This window comes from Erythrolamprus reginae, chromosome 1 (assembly GCF_031021105.1).
Source record: "Erythrolamprus reginae isolate rEryReg1 chromosome 1, rEryReg1.hap1, whole genome shotgun sequence".
Lineage (NCBI taxonomy): Eukaryota > Metazoa > Chordata > Lepidosauria > Squamata > Dipsadidae > Erythrolamprus > Erythrolamprus reginae.
The window spans coordinates 346,804,747-346,825,846 of NC_091950.1; the positions used below are offsets into that span (position 1 = coordinate 346,804,747).

General features: G+C 38.8%; 1 protein-coding gene across 4 annotated transcripts in view; it reads right to left on the bottom strand.

Moving 5' to 3' along the window:
• The window catches only part of LOC139157426 (zinc finger protein 318-like), a 61,675-nt gene extending 44,803 nt beyond the window's left edge, over window positions 1–16,872 (bottom strand). For 3 of the 4 annotated variants that reach the window (XR_011557485.1, XR_011557484.1, XR_011557486.1), the window contains exons 1-4: window positions 16,461–16,819; window positions 13,210–13,355; window positions 9,114–9,672; window positions 5,462–6,583 (exon numbers count right to left, since the gene is read on the bottom strand). Coding sequence is in view for 1 of the 4 variants with exons in the window: in XM_070734179.1 (XP_070590280.1) it covers window positions 5,462–6,583; window positions 9,114–9,672; window positions 13,210–13,355; window positions 16,461–16,673 (2,040 nt within the window). In the remaining 3 variants the exon portion in view is untranslated. Of the gene's footprint in view, window positions 1–5,461; window positions 6,584–9,113; window positions 9,673–13,209; window positions 13,356–16,460 lie in introns of all 4 variants that reach the window. The other variant, XM_070734179.1, reaches the window with a different exon arrangement.
• Window positions 16,873–21,100: the final 4,228 nt, after the last annotated feature.

Here is a 21,100-nt window from a genome sequence, read left to right on the forward strand (position 1 = left end):
TTCCCTTGCTCAGCAGGCCATAGTGATACAAGATGATCTCACTATATTGTACCAATCAGCAATAAAATTGCCAATACAGTAACACATCACTCTAGCTATCTTCTATAAACTGCACATACAATTTCATCACCCAGCTTTGCTCAGAGTTAACCATTTAGTGAAATGGCTTTATTCTCCCCCCATGATGTCCATGCAATGCAACATCAAATTAATCATGCCATGATTTGTGATTACTTTGAATCATTGAACAAGGAAAAGGAAAAACAATCATACCCTGTTTCCCCGAAAATAAGTCACCCCCGAAAGTAAGACATAGGAGAAGTTTCGTAGAATTGCCTAATATAAGGCATCCCCCGAATGTAGGACATAGGAGACATTTCGTTTCGCAGCATTCCTGAACAGAACACTGCTGTCCATAAATTGCATCCCAAAACGCTGCATCAATCAGATTTAAAACACATCCAACACACATCCAACCTGCGGCTGTGTGTTTGGATGTGTTTTTGCTGCAGCAGGATACAGGATACAATTCATTGGAAAAAAATAAGACATCCCCTGAAAATAAGATATAGCACATCTTTGGGAGCAAAAATAACAGAATTTGAAAGGTGCCTTTCTGAAAGGAGCATCTCACAAATCCAAAAAAGTAGCCAAATGCTCCTAAGTCAAGAAGCAACATTATTTTTTTTATTTTAAAGATTTTTATTGAGAATATTAAAAAGCACAAACTGAAATTTACAAAAATAAAAAAAAATACATTAAAGAAACAAAAAAGACCAAGAAACAATAACAAAAATGAAAAGAGAGAAGCGCCAACCAGTAACTATACACTTGTAATTATAGTGTCTTACAACACAACATGTTGAAGCCTCTACATATTAAAAAGAGAGAAATATCGTATTTCTCTCTTAACTACCGTACATTCATCAATAGATTGTTAATCTTATGCAGTTATACCTATCGTTTTCTTTTGGTACATCAAAACTCTAGCAAATCTCATTCATCATAGTAGTATTAATAATAGCAATTTTATTTATTTATTTATTTGTATGCCGCCCCTCTCCGCAGACTCGGGGCGGCTAACAACAGCAATAAAACAGCATATAATAATAATCCAATACTAAAACAGTTAAAAACCCTTATTATAAAACCAAACATACATACAGACATACCATGCATAAAATTGTAAAGGCCTAGGGGGAAAGAGTATCTCAATTCCCCCATGCCTGGTGGCAGAGGTGGGTTTTAAGCAGCTTACGAAACGCAAGGAGGGTGGGGGCAATTCTAATCTCTGCGGGGAGTTGGTTCCAGAGGGCCAGGGCCGCCACAGAGAAGGCTCTTCCCCTGGGTCCCGCCAAGCGACATTGTTTAGTTGACAGGACCCGGAGAAGACCCACTCTATGGGACCTAACTGGTCGCTGGGATTCGTGCAGCAGAAGGCCATGATTGCTCTTGCAGCTGCATTCTGAACAATCTGAAGTTTCCGAACACTTTTCAAAGGTAGCCCCATGTAGAGAGCGTTACAGTAATCGAGCCTCGAGGTGATGAGGGCATGAGTGACTGTGAGCAGTGACTCCCGGTCCAAATAGGGCCGCAACTGGTGCACCAGGCGAACCTGGACAAACGCCCCCCTCGCCACAGCTGAAAGATGTTTCTCTAATGTGAGCTGTGGATCGAGGAGGACACCCAAGTTGCAGACCCTCTCTGAGGGGGTCAATGATTCTCCCCCCAGGGTAATGGATGGACAGATGGGATTGTCCTTGGGAGGCATGACCCACAGCCACTCCGTCTTGTCTGGGTTGAGTTTGAGTTTGTTGACACCCATCCAGGCCCCAACAGCCTCCAGGCACCGGCACATCACTTCCCCTGCTTCGTTGACTGGACATGGGGTGGAGATGTATAACTGGGTATCATCGGCATATTGATGATACCTCACCCCATGCCCTTGGATGATCTCACCCAGCGGTTTCATGTAGATATTAAATAGCATGGGGGAGAGGACCGACCCCTGAGGCACCCCACAAGGGAGACCTAGAGGTCGACCTCTGACCCCCCCACTAACACCGACTGCGACCGACCGGAGAGGTAGGAGGAGAACCAATGGAGAACAGTGCCTCCCACTCCCAACCCCTCCAGCCGGTGCAGAAGGATACCATGGTCGATGGTATCGAAAGCTGCTGAGAGGTGAAGAAGCACCAGGACAGAAGACAAGCTCCTGTCCCGGGCCCGCCAGAGATCATCCATCAGCGCGACCAAAGCAGTTTCCGTGCTGTAGCATTTTCCAAAACAATATCAGTTTTCAATTCTACTCCTCTCTTCACTTATAATTCACTCTTTTCTCCAAATTATTGTGCATGTCTACAAATTCTCTTCTATGTTACCTCCATACTACTTATCCTATTTTATTTTTCTTATTCAACCACTCATATACCCTTTGTCCCAGATTTTATAGAAATCTGTTTCTTCTTTTTCTTTTGGTCACATAGTTACCCTATTCATCTCTGCCACGTCCAGTATCTTATTTATGACCATTAGGTTAGTGGGAACCATTTCTTTTTTTCCATAGCTGTGCATATGAGATTCTTGCCGCTGCCATTAAGTGTTTTATCAAATATTGTTTTTATTTATACTTTGATCCATCATACTTAAAAGAAACATTTCTGGTTTTAACTCTAATTTAACTGTTGTGATTTCAATTAACCATCTTTGTATTCACTTCCAATAGGTCCTGCTCTGTTGTAGTGGTAGCACGTGTCCAGCTCTGTTTTACCATTTCCAACATTTAGCAGATGATTTAGGGGAACTTTTTGCCAGCCTTGTCCAAGAGAGATGCCAACATAAACGTTCTCTTTGTATGCTGTGGACAACATTAATTTGAGATTCCAATCCCATACTCTTTCCTAGTCATCTAGATCAATCGTCTGCGCAATATTCTGAGCCCATGTAATCATTACTTCCTTGACTCTTTCAATTTCATTTTATAATTTAATATGCAAATGTACAATTTTGAAATTACTTTCTCATCGAAGCCTAATAAAATTTTATCTAATTCCTGGTAATTTGTTTGAAAACCGAATTGTGCTAGATCTGATTTATATTTATTTTGTATCTGAAAATAAGGCCACCAGTTGATATTTATGCCAATTAATGCCAGATTTTCCCTTGTTTCTAATTTATTTTGATCGTCCGCAAAAACAATTGTTTGTATTTATTTTTTTTGTCTAAATTTAGTAGATTGGGCTAGATCATGGTTTCCATTAGAGATAACCACTTTGGAATTTGAGTGTAAAATTTCTTTCTAATGTCCAGCCAATCCTCTTATCAGTACCACTCTTACATGGTACTTTTGAAAATAATTATGGATTTTGTTTTTTTCACTCCAAAGATATTTATGCCAGCCCAATAGTCATGCCCTTCAATATTTAATACTCTTTTGTTTGTTAACACTACTGTTGCTGCTTGGTGGTACCAATTTGGTAAGCCCATTCCTCCCTGTCTTTTTATCTTGAAACAATTTATATTTTATTCTGGACTTTTTATCCTTCCATACAAAATTTTGAAATAATTTGTCTAATTCCCTGTAGAATTTTTTCTCCTAATTTTATTGGTGCCATTTGAAAGAGATAAAGTAATTTGGGTAAGATGTTCATCTTAACTGCCAAAATTCTTCCCATCAACGACATTTGTAATGTAGACCAAATTGTTAAATCTTTTTGTAGATTTTATAATAATTTCAGGTAATAATAATAATAATAATAATAATAATAATAATAATTTATTAGATTTGTATGCCGCCCCTCTCCGCAGACAGTAATTGTCTTCCTTTACTGAGGAGCATTTCACTGACATTCAGATCCCCAAGTATTTAATTTTTTTAAATGTCTTAATTCCCATTACCCTTTCTAATTCTTCTATTTTTATTTTGGGACAATTCTTTGTGATTATTTTTGTTTTATCTTTATTAATTTTGAGCCCAGATACGCTTCCAAAGTTTTCCATATCTTTTCAATAAATTGGGTCCAGAGGTTAAGGGATCTTCAATTACATACACCATGTCATTGGGAAATGCTAGGGTTTTGTACTGCTCTCTTTTTATGGTCAGTCCGTTGATTTCCTAATTTGATCTTATCTGGTTCAAGGGCACTTCTACCGACATGATAAATAGGGGGGAAAGCAGACAGCCCTGCCTGACACCTTTTCTAATATATATTTTCCATCATCTCCATTGATTAATATGTTTGCAGCTTGTTAAAAATATATGGCTTCTATTGTTTTGATAAATTCATTGCTGAATTGCATAATTTTTATTTGTGTGATTTAAAAAATCCAATCCAGGTTGTCAAACGCTTTTGGGGCATCGACAAAGATCAGAGCCAATTGTTTATCTGATCTTGTTTCATAAAATTCCAAAACATTCATTATTGTCCTTGCATTACTCCAATTTTGTCATCTGGGCAAAAAAAAACAAACATTTTGGTCCAGATGTATGATTTGGTTTAAAATTATTTTTAGTCTTTTTGCCAGAATCAAAATAAAGATTTTGTAGTCTGTATTAAACAAAGAAATGGGTTTGTAGTTTTGGATTTGACAGTTGTTTGTTCCTTCTTTTGGCATCAGGGTGATGTGTGCCTCTCCCCAAGATTTTGGCATCTTACCCTTCTCTAACTTCAAAGTATAATTCCAATAATTTGTTCTCCAATACACTTGAATTTTTTTTGTACATCTCCAATAGAAGCCCTCTGGTCTCAGCGCTTTTTCATTTGTTTGTTTTTGGATGGCTTTTTTCAGTTTCTCTTGTGGAATTTCCTTGTTTAATAGCATTCTCATCTCCTCCGACAAGGCTGGCAATTTCTGATTTGTTAAGTATCTTTTTATATTGTCTTCTCTAATTTCTTCCGCTTCATACAATTATTTATAGTAATTCTGTACAATCTTTTTCTTTTCCTTTATTTCATGTCGTAAATTCCCCTGATCGTCCATCAGTTGTTGGATGTTTTCTCTTCGTGCTTTCTTTTTTTAATCTGTGAGCCAGCCACCTCCCAGTTTAATTGCCGCCCCTCTCCAAGGGCTCCGCTCCGAGTCCTTGGAGAGGGGCGGCATACAAATCTAATAAATAAATAAATAATTTGGTTGTTCAAAATATGTTCGCGTCATCATTTTGATGTTTCGGGCTACTTCTTTTTGTGTGATTAATTTGATTCTGTGTTTTATTAAATATCCCGTCTCCTTATATTTAGTATTTAGTGGGTCTTTCTATATCAATGCTTCTGTATCTCTAAGTTTAAGTAATGCTTCTGTATCTCTAATTTAATTTAATTTAATTTAATTGACTTTTAAGCCTTTTAAGTTCTTTATTCAATATATTCAATTTTTCTTTGTGTATTCTATTCCTTCTTACGTAAGCAATTGATATTCCTCTTACATAGGCCTATGGTAATTATGAAATCAAGAAGATACTCACCTGGTTCGCCGTAGTAGCTTTTTTCCGCCTGGCCCTTTTTCTAGCAGACCTGGACGGTGGGAAATTGATGACGGTAATTGTGTTGCTGATTCTCTGGTTGCTATTTGTACTTTTTTTTGGCTTGGCCTGGTTGGCAACCTCAGGTTTATATAAAGAGTCCACTTGCGGAGTACACCAGTTAGAAGTTGTATAACCCGTGTAATGCTGGTATAATTCATAGCCAGGTAAGACTACTGGGAGAGAAGTAGAGTTGGAGAAGAACCGAGCTGGAGTAAATGTAGGGGCATATGGAACATTATGACAGGAACCAGAGAGGGGCACAGGAGGAATATCAAGAAAAGAAGGTGGAGCTGATGGGATTAAATATCCTGGAACACCAGATTGCTCACACATGTCAGTAGCTTTATTTTGCCCTGAAATAGTGATGTTATTGTAGTCAGATTTTATAACAGCTTCAGGCGATGGAAAATAATCCGATGGTGATAGAGAATGTTTCTGCCTCTCCAATGACTTGGCTTTATGATTTGCCACTGAATTATTAGGAGAATAAGCTGTTTTTTTCCCATGGAGTCTTTCTTCTGTGCGAGCAGCAAGCTTATCTATTTCAGCCATTCCAATGTCCAAACCAATAGTTTTAAGCAAGTCACGGATCTTGTCATATCCCACACTAGACTGTTCCAAATTCTCTGGTTTTACAGACTGTTCCAAATTCTCTGGTTTTACAGACTGTTCCAAATTCTCTGATTTTAGAGACTGTTCCAAATTCTCTGATTTTACAGACTGTTTGAAATACTTTAGCTTTGCAGTACGTGGAGATTTTACGTTCTGCCTTACAGGCTCTTTCTTTTCACTCATCATTATCTTTTGAGAGTAGAGGCAGCTGTTTGAATCACCATCATCATCACCACCGTAAAGAAATTTCTCTTCATCTTCTATATTATCAGGGAAGGGATCCAGTCTTTTATCTGGAGTGTAAGTAGAATCAGTCATACCTAGAATGCAAGAAAAACTACTTCCATCTTGACTGGCTCTTTTATGAGGCATCAGGAAGTCGCTACATTGGTTGAAAGACTCTGATGTTGACTCAGGAGGCTTCTTGTCCTTTGAAAAATTCCTGGAGTCCTGTTCAAAAGGAAAAGCATTAGTTCCTTGTCATGTCTGTTGCATTGAGATGCCTTACTACAAACAAGTTATTGAAGAAATTCTGAAGAAGAAAAACTGATGAAAAGAAGTGATTGTGTTAAACTGTTACAAATAACAAATACCTGAAAGAAAGAAGTTCATTTATAGATAAAGAATTGTTAGAAAAGAATCCAGGCTTTAAAAAAAGATGTCAGTTTATACGATAAATCAATATTTCAATTCATAAAACAGGTCATTCTTTCATATAAGCAGATTATAGCTAATAACTTGAAAAACTGCAAGAGAAGAAAAATGAAACTGAGGCAGAGACATGAGTTCTAAAAAAATCATTTAATTGGACATATTGGGGGTATTTCATTAGGGCTGAAGCAGGGTGCAAAGCTGCTACAAAAAAGTTATTAGGGGAAGAAAAATAACTGCTTCCCTTGCTCAGCAGGCCACAGTGATACAAGATGATCTCACTATATTGTACTAATCAGCAATAAAATTGTCAATACAGTAACATGCCGCCCTGAGTCCTTCAGGAGTGGGCAGCATACAAATCTAATAAATAAACACAATGTCACTCTAGCTATCTTCTATAAACTGCACATACAATGTTACCACCCAGCTTCGTTCAGTTAACCATTCAGTGAAATGGTTTTATTCTCCCTCCATGATATGCTCATAAAGTCCAGTATTAAATTGCTATGCAACATCAACATAATCATGCCACGATCTGTGATTACTTTGAATCACTGAGCAAGAAGGAAAAACAGCATGTCATAGGAGCAGCAGAGGAAGCCCAAAATAGCAGGATTTGAAAGCTGCCTTTCGGAAGGAAGCATCTCACAAATCCAAAAAGGTAGCCAAATGCTCCTAATAGGCAACATTATTTATGACTGCTGCATGATGCAAAGTCACAAAAGCATGGTGCTGCTTCTTTCAGAAATGAAGAGTTATTTATCTCGGCTTTGAAATTAAGTTAGGAAAATGAAGTGACTTTATAATTCAATTTATCTGAATAGTTTTAAAAAATTAATATTTGTAGAGATTTCTTCAGTTTCAAACACTGAAAAATTCTGCACTTGGTTTTCTAGAAACAATTTAGGAAACTTTGAAACCATAAAAATCTTCAGCAAGCACCCTCCCATAACCCCACTTGTCAGAACAGACTCCTCCATGTATGACAAGCCATCTCAGGCTCTTTGCAGAGCAAAATAAGGAGCAATGCCTCCTTACTTCATCTTGCATGAAGACAAATATTACTGATGGGGCTTCAAGGTTGAAAAACAAACATCCCCATAATTGACCTAAAATTACTATATCAAATGCAGCTTCTTTATATCCTCACACAGATGTCAAATTGCTAAATAAAATGTTTGATGACAACACATCTTAACAGAAAGTAAGTTACCATATTTTTCGGAGTATAAGACGCACCTTAGTTTTGGGAGAGGAAAATAGGGAAAATAATCTGCTTACCAGTATTTATCTGGCTAGCGTCCTTAGTCTGGTCACCTTCAGCACATTATTTCATCCCCTGGCTAGGGCTTTAAAAACACTTTATTCTGAGAGAGTAACAATGTAAGAACTTGCAAGCCAGTAAGAGATGGGAACATTGTTAGCGCCTGGTTAGGGCTGGAAAGAAACATTCGGAGCAAGTAAACAAAGGAAAAAAACCCCTACAAAGACAGGGTTTGGAAAACATTCCTCGCAGAGAGTAACAATGAAAGAGCTTGCAAGCAGGTAAGAGCTGGGAACACCGTTAGCAGCATCGTTAGGGCTGGAAAGAAACATTTGGAGCAAGTCAGACCAATAGAAAAAAAACCCTGCAAAGACTTAGGGCCTGGAAAACATTCTTCGCAGAGAGTAACAATGAAAGAGCTTGGGAACATTGATAGCACCTGGTTAGGGCTGGAAAGAAACATTTGGAGCAAATCGAGAATGAAAAAAAACCTTTAAAGACAGGGTTTGGAAAACATTCTTTGCAGAGAGTAACAATGAAAGAGCTTGCAAGCTGGTAAAAGCTGGAAACATCGTTAGCACATGGTTAAGGTTGGAAAGAAATTTATTCAGAGCAAGTTAGAGCAATTAAAAAAACCCTACAAAGGCTTAGGGCTTGGAAAACATTCTTCGTAGAGAGAAACAATGAAAGAGCCTGCAAGGTAAGAGCTGGGAAGATCGTTAGCAGGTAGTTAGGGCTGGGGGGAAAGCTACATTCAGAGTACAATATGCCCCTAAATTATCAGCCTCTTTTAAGGAGGAAAAAGGTGTGTCTTATATTCCAAAAAAATGGGTATTTGTTCTAAATTTAAAACAAATAGAATGCAAACTTTCTGATCCAAATGAGACCCAAGATGCTGTCAATACTACATCAACTCCATGATAGGGGAACAGAGTGTGACATTGTTCAAAGCATTTATTTTAAAGATTACATATTATAGATAATTAAATACTTATATTTAAATCAGGGAAAATATATTAAAACAGACAGATTAACTAAGAGAATCAAGAATTCAGTTCAAACCTGTATAGAAGAATCATCTGAACGTTTCTTCAGTATAGATTTTAAGGGCACTGCTGGTGTTTTCTCAGATCCATAATGGTGTTGAGTTTCAGAAGACTGTTCTTGATTAGCTGAATCAGGCATTGGGTAGTCAGTACTAATGTTTCTGCCTCGCAAATCATCGTCTCGTTTTCTCCTAATTCTTTCAAGTTTACAAAAATCTTCATCCATGTACATCAGGCTTGGGCTTTTATTAAGGCTCTGTTTACAATACTTCTCTGTTTTTGGCAAAAAAGCCCGAGATGTTATGCTCTCATCAAAGACTCTATCTTGTCTGTCATATTGAAAGTATTTTGATTCTTGCTCCCCACCCTTCTTATTTTCTCTTGATTGATGCTGTAGAAATTCACTGTTTATGCTTCGGTCCAGTTGAGCTATGAAAATATCCCTATTGTAAGAGTCCTCATCATGTCTCATGTTGAATGGTCTTGAAGGATTCTCCTCACGAAATAAACCTCTCTCAAGGCTGCAAGGATGTGAAAGGACTCTGCTAAATATTGGACCATCGGCCAAGTCATCCCTGATGAGAGAGGCACATCAATTACAAGATCAACAAGATCCGCCCCGAGTCTACAGAGAGGGGCGGCAGACAAATCTAATAAATAAATAATAATTTAATATATAAATATAAATCTCTGGAATCAGGTTAGCCTAGTTAGCCTGGCTTTGAATAGCCAATATCTTTTTATATTGAACCCAATATGGCAACCAAGACATTAATCAGAAAATAGAAATTTTAGTCTGAAATGTAATTTGAGAAGAATCTCAGGCTCACTAATTATCTCAAAGAAAAAGGGAGGAAAGGGGGAAGTCATAGAAACATAGAAGTCTGACGGCAGAAAAAGACCTCCTGGTCCATCTAGTCTGCCCTTATACTATTTTCTGTATTTTATCTTAGGATGGATATATGTTTATCCCAGGCATGTTTAAATTCAGTTACTGTGGATTTATCTACAACGTCTGCTGGAAGTTTGTTCCAAGGATCTACTACTCTTTCAGTAAAATAATATTTTCTCATGTTGCTTTTGATCTTTCCCCCAACTAACTTCAGATTGTGTCCCCTTGTTCTTGTGTTCACTTTCCTTTTAAAAACACTTCCCTCCTGGACCTTGTTTAACCCTTTAATATATTTAAATGTTTCGATCATGTCCCCCCTTTTCCTTCTGTCCTCCAGACTATACAGATTGAGTTCATTAAGTCTTTCCTGATACGTTTTATGCTTAAGACCTTCCACCATTCTTGTAGCCCGTCTTTGGACCCGTTCAATTTTGTCAATATCTTTTTGTAGGTGAGGTCTCCAGAACTGAACACAGTATTCCAAATGTGGTCTCACCAGCACTCTATATAGCGGGATCATAATCTCCCTCTTCCTGCTTGTTATACCTCTAGCTATGCAAGTCAACTTCTGTTCAGACAACTTGTTACTATAGCATTATAATTAAGGCAGCATTGGAATATATAACATTAGTCCCTATTCTGGTCTTACAGAGTTCCTAACCAGGCTGTTTACAGGACTGCTTCTCTCTGAGGATTTGGCCATTCTACTAGATCAAATATAATGGGAGCACTCTACATTGTTTCTTTTAAATGTTGTCATTTTTTCCCCCCAGCATGTGTAGAAGCCATCTTTTTTTTAATGAATTTTTTGTTACTGCACACATGCACAGCTATGTTGCATGGGAGAGAGTGAACTGGCAGCGAGGTAAGTTGGAACCCACCCCTGGTGCATTTCCTTGGTCCTGCAGATTCAGACTCTGACGGGGGCATGACACAGGCCATCAACTTCCTAACTTCTTCCTCACTTTGCGGCAGCTTCAATAGCCCCGTTCAGGGCCCCACATCTGTCACTCATCCTTCTGCTCCATTACAGCGGCAAGGAGAATTGGGCCGGTGGCCACACAGGATCTTGGAAAGGGTTTCTGGAGCCGCCATGAGATCAGACATTCAGGACATCATGTTCAGGACATTCATGGCCTGGCTGTGGTGCCCTCAAATAAGCCAGTGCATAGGGCAGCTCCCCCACCCACTGCCTCATTTCGTCCTCCATCTGCCACCACTGCCCTAGCTTGATTTTTATGGCTGATTTTTTCATCTTCCACCTGCCACCACTACCCTAGCTTGATTTTTATGGCTGCACCTCGCCCCACCTCATACAGTCAGATTGTGGGTGGGGCTTAACTAGGCCTTATTTGGAGGTAGGCAGAGACATGAAAATCAGGCTAGGACTTGATTTGGGGGTAGGTCATATTATCAGGGAAACATGGTATTATTTCACTGCCTCCTATCAAAGAGTTAAACTTAACAAGGAATACAAACGTAAGTCATGAAAAATACCCTCTTATTGGTTACTGTAGAAACAAAAAACAGATTTACTACTATATGATTTTCTTAAGAACAGAAAAGAGAGCATTATATTTATAAGTAAACTGCATACTTTGTCATCAAAATGTATCAACTTTGCCAATTACAAAGAAAGAAATAAAGATTTATAAAATTCTATAAATTGAGGATTATGAAGAAAAATATACTTTGAAATTGAACAGTATACCTATTTTTATCCTGGTGTGCAAACTTTAAATTAAATTGTATTTGCATCTTCTGAACTTTGCTTCTAAAACATGCACTGAAATGCGCTACAGATTTATGTAGAAATTAACAGAAACTGACATACCAAAAGAAGATCTAGAACTACCTGAAGCAAGATAAATCACAGTATATAAATCAAGCTATTAGAGAATGTTGCCACATTAGATTGATTTAAATATTCAGCATTACTGCTGCAACTGTTAAAGAGATTTGAACATAACTAACAATCCCAAACATTTAATGATTCTTATATCAGCCCACCTCCAATTTTTAGACATTACTTGGACTCTTTCATATATTATTCCACTTGCAGTTTTAATGACACACCATATAAGACGCATCTTTTTATCCCGAAAAAGAGGACGAAAACCTGGATGCATCTCATACAACAAATGTAATCCTGCCTCTGCCTTCCAACAATTTACCTCCTTGCAGAAAATAGAACAGAGTCTGTTAAGCCAAGAAATTGATTATCAGCTTCTCAACCCTCAACTGATTGAAGCTGCTGGCAGGCCACCTGCTAAAACTGAAAATGAAACTAAAGCTTCAAGGAGGCATATTGCTGGGAGGTAGAGGCAGAATTGTATTTTCTTGTGCTAATCAGATTGCTGAAACCAGATGCCAGGAGGTAAGTCAACAACTATAAATGTCTACAGAATGTTCAAATTATTAGACTTATTTTTAAAGACTGCTTTATTATTGCTCTAGATAACTTAACAAAATGAAGCAGCTTTTTAAAATAATGGCTTGATCTCTATCTTCTTTTAAATAGCAGAGAATAATGTATACTTCTAGAAAGCCACGTCAATTTTAACAGCATCTGTATAAGTATAGTCTGAAATGTAACAGTGTCCTGTTTTAGTATTAAGATAAGGTGGCTGAGTTAAACCCTGACTTAATCATGTTTGAAGTAGATCTATTTAAATAATTGGGAGGAGTTAGTGTGACTACATTAAGAAAACTTTCTGGCATTAATATACTGCTATAATTTACATTTCTCCAATTCTTTGCTATTTCTATGGGTCAGCCACACCGGCGCAGAAATACACACCAAATAGTGTATATCATCTGTACTGTTTGTTGGTGGGGAGGCAAATTGCTAGGAGGCAGAGGCAGAATTTTTTCCCCTTCTTTTTCTCCACCAAACTATGGTGCATCTTATACTACAGTGTGTTTTATACTCCAAAAAAATATGATAATTCTTTGTTTTTACTGTATTTTATTTTCATTGTATTTTTTAAAGTTACCCTGGGCTATAAAAGATTGAGGTGGACTACAAATCTTATAAAATAAATAAATAAATAAATAAATATGACTGTGTCCTAAGATGAGGGACATCTAATGTAATGCATCTATTATATATTTTCCAAAGTGTCTCATAGCAAGACATCACTTTATTTGATACAATAGGATACCAACCCCCCCCACACACACACACAAGTGTTTGAGATTAGCTTTCAAAGAGCCATACCTATTCACATTGCTAAGACTATCAGTTGGTGAGCTTGCGTCAATGTCATCTTCAACTAGGTCCCGCAAGTATTTTTCTACTGAAGATTCAGAACGTCGGCCTGGAGAACGTGAGTGGTGCCTTGGAGAATATGATGGTGAATACCTCTGCAAAGGGGGAAGGGATAGACAACAATTACAATATGGTATCTGTTTGATAAAACAAGCAAGCTTCCTATCTTCCATTGTTGTAAAATACCTTAAAACTGGATATATTATGTAAAAGTTAAAAAGAAAAGGAGTTAAAAAGCAGCTGCATTTTACAATGCAGATTATAACATGTGACTTAATCTGAAACACATACCGGTAGCTCACATCTACTTCTGTTATCTGAATTAAAATATGAAAATAAATGTTTGCATAAGCAAGGAAATAAAGTTATTTAGAAAGACTATAAATTTCCACTAAAAATTGAAGGATAGAATAGAATAGAATAGAACAGAATTCTTTATTGGCCAAGTATGATTGGACACACAAGGAATTTGTCTTTGGTGAATATGCCCTCAGTATACATAAAAGGAAATATACATTTGTCAAGAATCATGAGGTACAGCACTTAATGATTGTCATAGGGGTCAAATAAGCAACGAGGAAACAATCAATATTAATCAAAAATGTAGATCATAATGTGGAGTGATTTTTTTTATATAATTTGTTTTACATTTTTTTGCACAAATTATTTCCACAGAAAATTTTAAATGTATAGAAATGCATTGCTTCACAAAGGTAACATACAAGGATAAATATAGCTTGGGGGAAGGTTCACTAAGAAGGTGGTCTGTTTCCTCCTCAAGAAGTCATTGCTGAATCCAATATGGTTTATCCCATCTCCAATCTTTCCTGTTTAGGGAAAACTGTGTCCCAATTAAACATTAATTTAATCCAATTTAATTTTTGAATTGGATCTATTTTCTAGATAATATCACTCCAAGACTTAAGTTCAAAAAGTATGTCCAAAAAAAATCCCTAACATATTGTTTTCTATAAAATGTATAATTCTTCATGAGGATACATGAAAAATAAAAATACTGTAGTTCTACTAAAGAAACTGGAAACCAAAGTAACATAGATCAAACACTGAAGAAGTATAGCCCTAGTTCTGAAGCTTCAGAGATGAATTTATACAAATCATTTTTACAAAATAATTTCAACTACCGTTTAATTGCATAGCGCCAAATATGTAAGCAAAACAGGACTATCATTTCAGAGGAATACAGGTAGTCTTCCACTTACAAGTTCATTCAGTGACTGTTCAGAGTTACAGCAGCACTGAAAAAAGTGACTTATGACCATTTTTAGTTACAACTTTTGTACTATCCCCATGATCATGTGATTAAAATTCAGATACTTTGCCATTGGCTCATACTTATTGTTGCATCCCAAGATCATGTGATCTTCTTTTGCAACCTTTTGACAAAGCAAATCCAATGGGGAAGCCAGAGTTATTAACTTATCAACTGCAGTGATTCACTTACCAACTGTGGCAAGGTTGTAAAATGGGGCAAAACTCACTTAACAAATGTCTTACTTAACAGAAGTTTTAGGCTCTATTGTAGTCTTAAGTCAAGGGCTATCCCTAAGTGATCATGGAATTGACTTTAGCAACATGGTGTGAGCATCTTTTTTTTAAAAAAGCTTAGAACTTTTCTTTTTTTTTTTCTAGTATATTACTAAATAACCGTATTATGCTTCACATTGCAATCTTATTATACATCCGGCTCGTTCAACTGCTTATTAATCTAATGCAAAAGAAGCAACCTCATTCACAAGTTCTAAAAAGTATTGAGCCTTTCCGTTGTCTGTGTATAACCAAAAGCAAAACCAAAACAAAATCCTACGCTGATCCCTTGATGTAAAAAGGAACTTTCCATACATTAGTTATTGTAGTTAATTAAGCAGCAGCAGCTCCTACTTTAATTCAACCAGAACTTAGTTCAAGGTGGCAAAGCATGCGTAGAGTAGAAGTCACATTAATAGTTTATTTTGCAATTTTTATTTTTATTTTCCCATTGCCCTTAAGGGTTGCCACAAAGAAGAGGGAGTCAAACTACTCTCCAAAGCAGCTAAGGGTGGGACAGGAAGCAATTTAGAACTAAGGAGAAATTTCCTGACAGAACAATTAATCAGTGGAATAGCTTGCCTCCAGAAGTTGTGAACCCTCCAACACTGGAAGCTTTTAAGATGTTGGATAACCATTTGTCTGAAGTGGTGTAGGGTCTCCTGCCTAGGCAGGGGGTTGGACTGGAAGATCTCCAAGGCCCCTTCCAACTCTTGTTATTCTGTTCTTTCTGTGCCAACTCAGGAAGCTCAAACTGCCCAAGGAGCTGCTGATACAGTTCTACAGAGGAATCATTGAGTCTGCACCTCTATAACTGTCTGGTTTGGTTCCACAACCCAAAAACACCAACAGACTTCAGAGGATAATCAGAACTGCAGAAAAAACAATTGCTGCCAACCTGCCTTCCACTGAGGACTTGAATGCTGCACAAATCAGAGAGCAGTGAAAATGTATTTACTGACCCCTCATATCCTGGACATAAACTATTTCAACTCCTACCCTCCAAATGTCGCTACAGAGCACCACGACACCAAGACAACTAAACACAAGAACAGTTCTTCCCTGAATGCCATCATTCTGCTAAACAAATAATTCCCTCAACCCTGTCAAACTATTTACTGTCTGCACTTCTATTTCTACTAGTTTTTTCCCATCATTCCTATCATCCTTTTCCTCCCACTTAGGACTGTATGACTGTAACTTGTTGCTTGTACCCTAAGATTTTTATTAATATTGTTTCTTCATTGCTTATTTGACCCCTATGACAATCATTCAGTGTTGTACCACATGATTCTTGGCAAATGTATATTTTCTTTTATGTACACTCGGAGCATATGCACCAAAGACAAATTCCTTGTGTGTGCAATCACACCTGGCCAATGAAGAATTCTACTCTATTGTACTACTCTAGTCAGAACCTTCCAGTTAAAAAGACAAACGGGTTCTCCGATATCGTCGGGCGCAGAAAACGGTGTGCAAATATAATTCTGTAGCTTGGAGAGGGGGAGTCAGAGACGGTTCGGCCCTCGCACAAAATGGGGGAAGTGGAAAGCGGACGAATTTCGGAAAGGGACGGAACGGGAACTGGATGGGTGGGGGGAGAGAAGGCTTCCCCACCACCACAGATGTAAGGAGGAAGCGCCAACTGAGCGTACCCTGCTGAAACGGCGCGGGGAAGGCGAGCGATACGAACGATGGGAAGAGCGGCGGCTAGGCGGGGAGCGGCGATGGTAGTAGTGGCGGCGGTGGTAACTCAGCGGAGAAGGCGAGCGGGAGCGTGGCCCAAACCCGCGAGAGGAGTCGATGGAGCCGAACCGGGACCGTTGATAGCCGCTCATGGCCGGATAGCCGCTCTCTGGACGAAACATGGCGGGGAGCCTCAATGGCTTTAAAGCATCCACAGAGGCCTCCCCCGCTCACTCTCCCCCTTCTTCCTCCTCCTCCTCGCTCCTGTTTAAGCGTCTCAGGGCCATTTCTCCTTCAGAGGGACGCGTGCGCATGCGCACCGAGCCCAAACGCCGGATGTGCCGTTGAAGCCAGACAAGCGACTTTCCTCCTTACAAAATGGCGGCGACCGAATTAGAATCACGTGGCGGGAAGGGGCGTGGTTGAAAGTCAGCGTTAGGGGGGGCTATTGAAACGTAGGTGTATGTTATTCGATGGTGAGAATCGATGGTTGCACTTCGGTTGTCAATCTCGCAAAAATCAATCCACTGCTTTTATATGCGTCTATAAAAGAGCCGGGGGTGGCGCGGTGGTTAGAGTGCAGCACTGCAGGCTACTCCAGCTAACAGCTATACTGTAGTTCAGCAGTTCAAATCTCACCACCGGCTCAAGGTTGACTCAGCCTTCCAGCCTTCCTCTTAGAGAGGGTTGTAAAAGCACTATGAAGTGTATATAAGTCTAAATGCTATTGCTATTGTATATAATTAGATGCAATAATGTTGATGTTAACCCCCAACATTTCTCCCTTAGACTCTCCACAATTGACCTCTCCAGGTTCCTAAGAGGCCAGTAAGGGGCGTATATAAGTGCACTGATGTGCCTATCGTCCCCTGTCCAATTGTCTTCCCTTACCTTATCTATCTATCTATCTATCTATCTATCTATCTATCTATCTATCTATCTATCTATCTATCTACATATGTATATATATACATATATCATATATATTATCTCCTTATCTCTTATATCATATATATCCTCTTTTTCATTCTATCTTTATATATATTACTTAATGCCTACTCTCTTCCATATGTACTGTATTGTATATTGGACAAAGAATAAATAAATAAATAAAAATAAACACCAATCCAAGCCTAAAAGGAGGAGAGGCATGTTGTGTAAATGATTCTGCCTTACAAAAAGGGGGATTCCAAATGATCACTTGTAGTTATAGCCAGAAGAGGAGGAGCAATCAAAATGTCTAATTATTCATTTTAGTGCAAGGAATATTAAGGGTTTTTCTTTATGACCAATATATAAGACCTGAATTGCGCATAGTAGGAGAAAAGGTTGATCTTAATTTGGTCTCATAAAATTATCCCAGGAGCCTTGGCCATTTGTGATCTAATATCTTCTGCCCAATTATGTTTTGCTTATTAAATTTTACGATGCCCACCAGATTAGACCCCTTTTTTAAAGCTATCGTAATGAAGCTGTCACATAGAAACATAGAAGTCTGACGGCAGAAAAAGACCTCATGGTCCATCTAGTCTGCCCTTATACTATTTTCTGTATTTTATCTTAGGATGAATATATGTTTATCCCAGGCATGTTTAAATTCAGTTACTGTGGATTTATCTACCACGTCTGCTGGAAGTTTGTTCCAAGGATCTACTACTCTTTCAATAAAATAATAGTTTCTCATGTTGCTTTTGATCTTTCCCCCAACTAACTTCAGATTGTGTCCCCTTGTTCTTGTGTTCACTTTCCTATTAAAAACACTTCCCTCCTGAACCTTATTTAACCCTTTAATATATTTAAATGTTTCGATCATGTCCCCCCTTTTCCTTCTGTCCTCCAGACTATACAGATTGAGTTCATTAAGTCTTTCCTGATACGTTTTATGCTTAAGGCCTTCCACCATTCTTGTAGCCCGTCTTTGGACCCGTTCAATTTTGTCAATATCTTTTTGTAAGTGAGGTCTCCAGAACTGAACACAGTATTCCAAATGTGGTCTCACCAGCATTCTATATAGCGGGATCATAATCTCCCTCTTCCTGCTTGTTATACCTCTAGCTATGCAGCCAAGCATCCTACTTGCTTTCCCTACCGCCTGACTGCACTGTTCACCCATTTTGAGACTGTCATTTCAAGGAAAACATCTTTTCATCATCCAGTGCACACTTAAATGCCAATAAAACATATAGCTGATGGTTGAACTGTGGAGTATTTAGTGCTTTCTGACTTTTTACTGCTCTCCGACAAGGAAGTGATGGGTGGGAACGCAGTGAGGGGAGTAAGTTTATGCAGTATTTATTGAATACTTAAAAGTTTTTTTATTGTCATCCCTTCTCTAGTACCTTAGTAAGATCCTTAATTACTTTTAAAATAGGAAATAATTAAATAGTATGTTTTACCCATAAATACTTTAATCATTTTAATCATTATCGAGAACTGAACTTTTATAGCAATTAAAGAAAATTGAGCTACTTGCCTAATCTGTTATCATACTGAGCCTTGTGCGTTCAGTACAAAACCTTAAAATGTTACTGTGCTCCTCAACAAATAATGTTGTCTATCATTTGTCCTTTTTGTAGCTACAGTATTCAAATAATGTGACTTAATCAAGTGAAAAAGAGTCCAAGCACCTATTTGAAAACTTACCTTGGTTGGTAAGCCACTCCCAACCAGTCACATGATCTTTAAATTACCCCAGGTCATATTGTCAAGCCACTCCCACCTGGTCACATGACCATCAAGCCACACCCATACAATAAGCCACACCCACAGTGTGGTAGTTTTAAAAATTTACAGCCCTTCATTGAACCGAGGTCAGAGGATGCCAAGCATTTCATATTTAAATGCTTCTGAGATTTCCTATTAATGGGCCAAGTATGCAATCTAATCTTCAGCCCAATTATTTTTTCTTCTAAGTCAAAGGATGTTGCCTTCATCTTGCCCCTTGTTCACTGTTGTGTTTGGGCTTGGGCCAGCCGTTGCTCCCACAGATGGAGAGATGCGGCACAAAGTGAGTGCGAAAGCCTGGCTGACAGCAAGGAAGATGTGGCAGACAGCCAGGATGATGAGGCCACTGGTTCGCAGGACTCAGCAGACAGCCCAGGGGATTTGGCATGCAGTCACTCAGACAGTCTTTCGTCCTTGGATTCCTCTGCACACCAATTCATAGACATGCGTAGCCGAAGAGCTATGCAAAGGAGGGATCAATTGAAGGATTATTACAGGTCATCAGAGTAGCACCGGGGCTGGGTGTGGTTCTTATACTGAGGGCTGGATGTGGTTCCCTTAATGAAGGCTAAAGGTATAAAAGGGAACAGAGGCACAAGGCAAACTGTGGCTGTTTATCTCTGTTATTTTGTGGTTCCTGCTCTGAAGTTTCTGTTCCATGCCTTTGGATTTCAACCCAGCTTTTTCAGGCACGTGGGAGGTGAAACCTCTGGGACTTGCTGTTTGCTCCAAAGATTCAAAAGGACTCTTGAAACTTTTTTGCTCCTTGCAGGTTGTCTTTGTTTGCTTTTTCCTGTGTTTTGTATGTGGCTGAAGTAAGCCTTGCACTATCATTGTTTCCTGACACTAAGAACTGTTTTGATTAACCCTTTTTTGTTTGTTTAATACAAGTTTGCTGATTAGAAGAGCACGTGTGTGTTTGATTTCTTTTCCTTGGACTGTTACGCATTGCCTGAGCCCAGTCAGGCAGAACATTCACAAGGAAGATTTGTCTTTAGCTGCATCCAACATAGAGCAATAAGTCTTCGAGTCTTTGGAGAGGGGCGACATACAAGTCTAAATAATAATAATAATAATTATTATTATTATTATTATTATTATTATTATTATTATCATCATCATCATCATCCTTTTTCTGACACCCTTCAAGGACAGGGACTATAAATGGGTGAAATTCAGCAGGTTGTGACAGGCTCTGGAGAACAGGTAGCGGAAAGTTTGAATAGTTTGGAGAACCGGCAAATATCACTTCTGGCTGGCCCCACAGTGGGGTGGGAATGGAGATTTTACAGTATCCTTCTCTTGCCACACCACCCAGAGAACCAGTAGGGGGGAAAAATGAATTTCACCCCTGACTATGAATGGTTATACCATTACTCGCAGGTTAAATCAGGCCGTCACTGTGACTTGAAACACAGGCAGTAATACTGGAATAAGGATTGATAATGAGGATAGCAAATGTAATATTGACATGTTTTCCTACCAGCTGTAGGATGGGTTAATAATTAATCTCTTGAACAGATTAACAGTTTTGGAAGGGACCTTGGTGGTCATCTAGCCCAATCCCCAGTGGCCCAAGCAGGAAACCTTAGATCTACCTCTATCTAGGATTGAACTCATAACCTCCTGATTTTGAGGTGAGAATTCCCACCTCTCTGTCTCTCTCATACGCACACATGGGCTAAACCTGCTCCCACCATGGCCTGCGTCTTCTTGATCCACACCTTGTGTGCTTGCCCCGGGGAGGAGGCCAAGCCCTGCCAGCTCCTCTTCTGCAGAAGCTTCGCAGCCGGAGGGGTGACACGAGCCCCGCGGACAGAGAAGGAGAGCAGGGCCAGGGCTTCCCTCCCTCCCTCCCTCCTTCCTTTCCTCTTTTGTCCTTCCT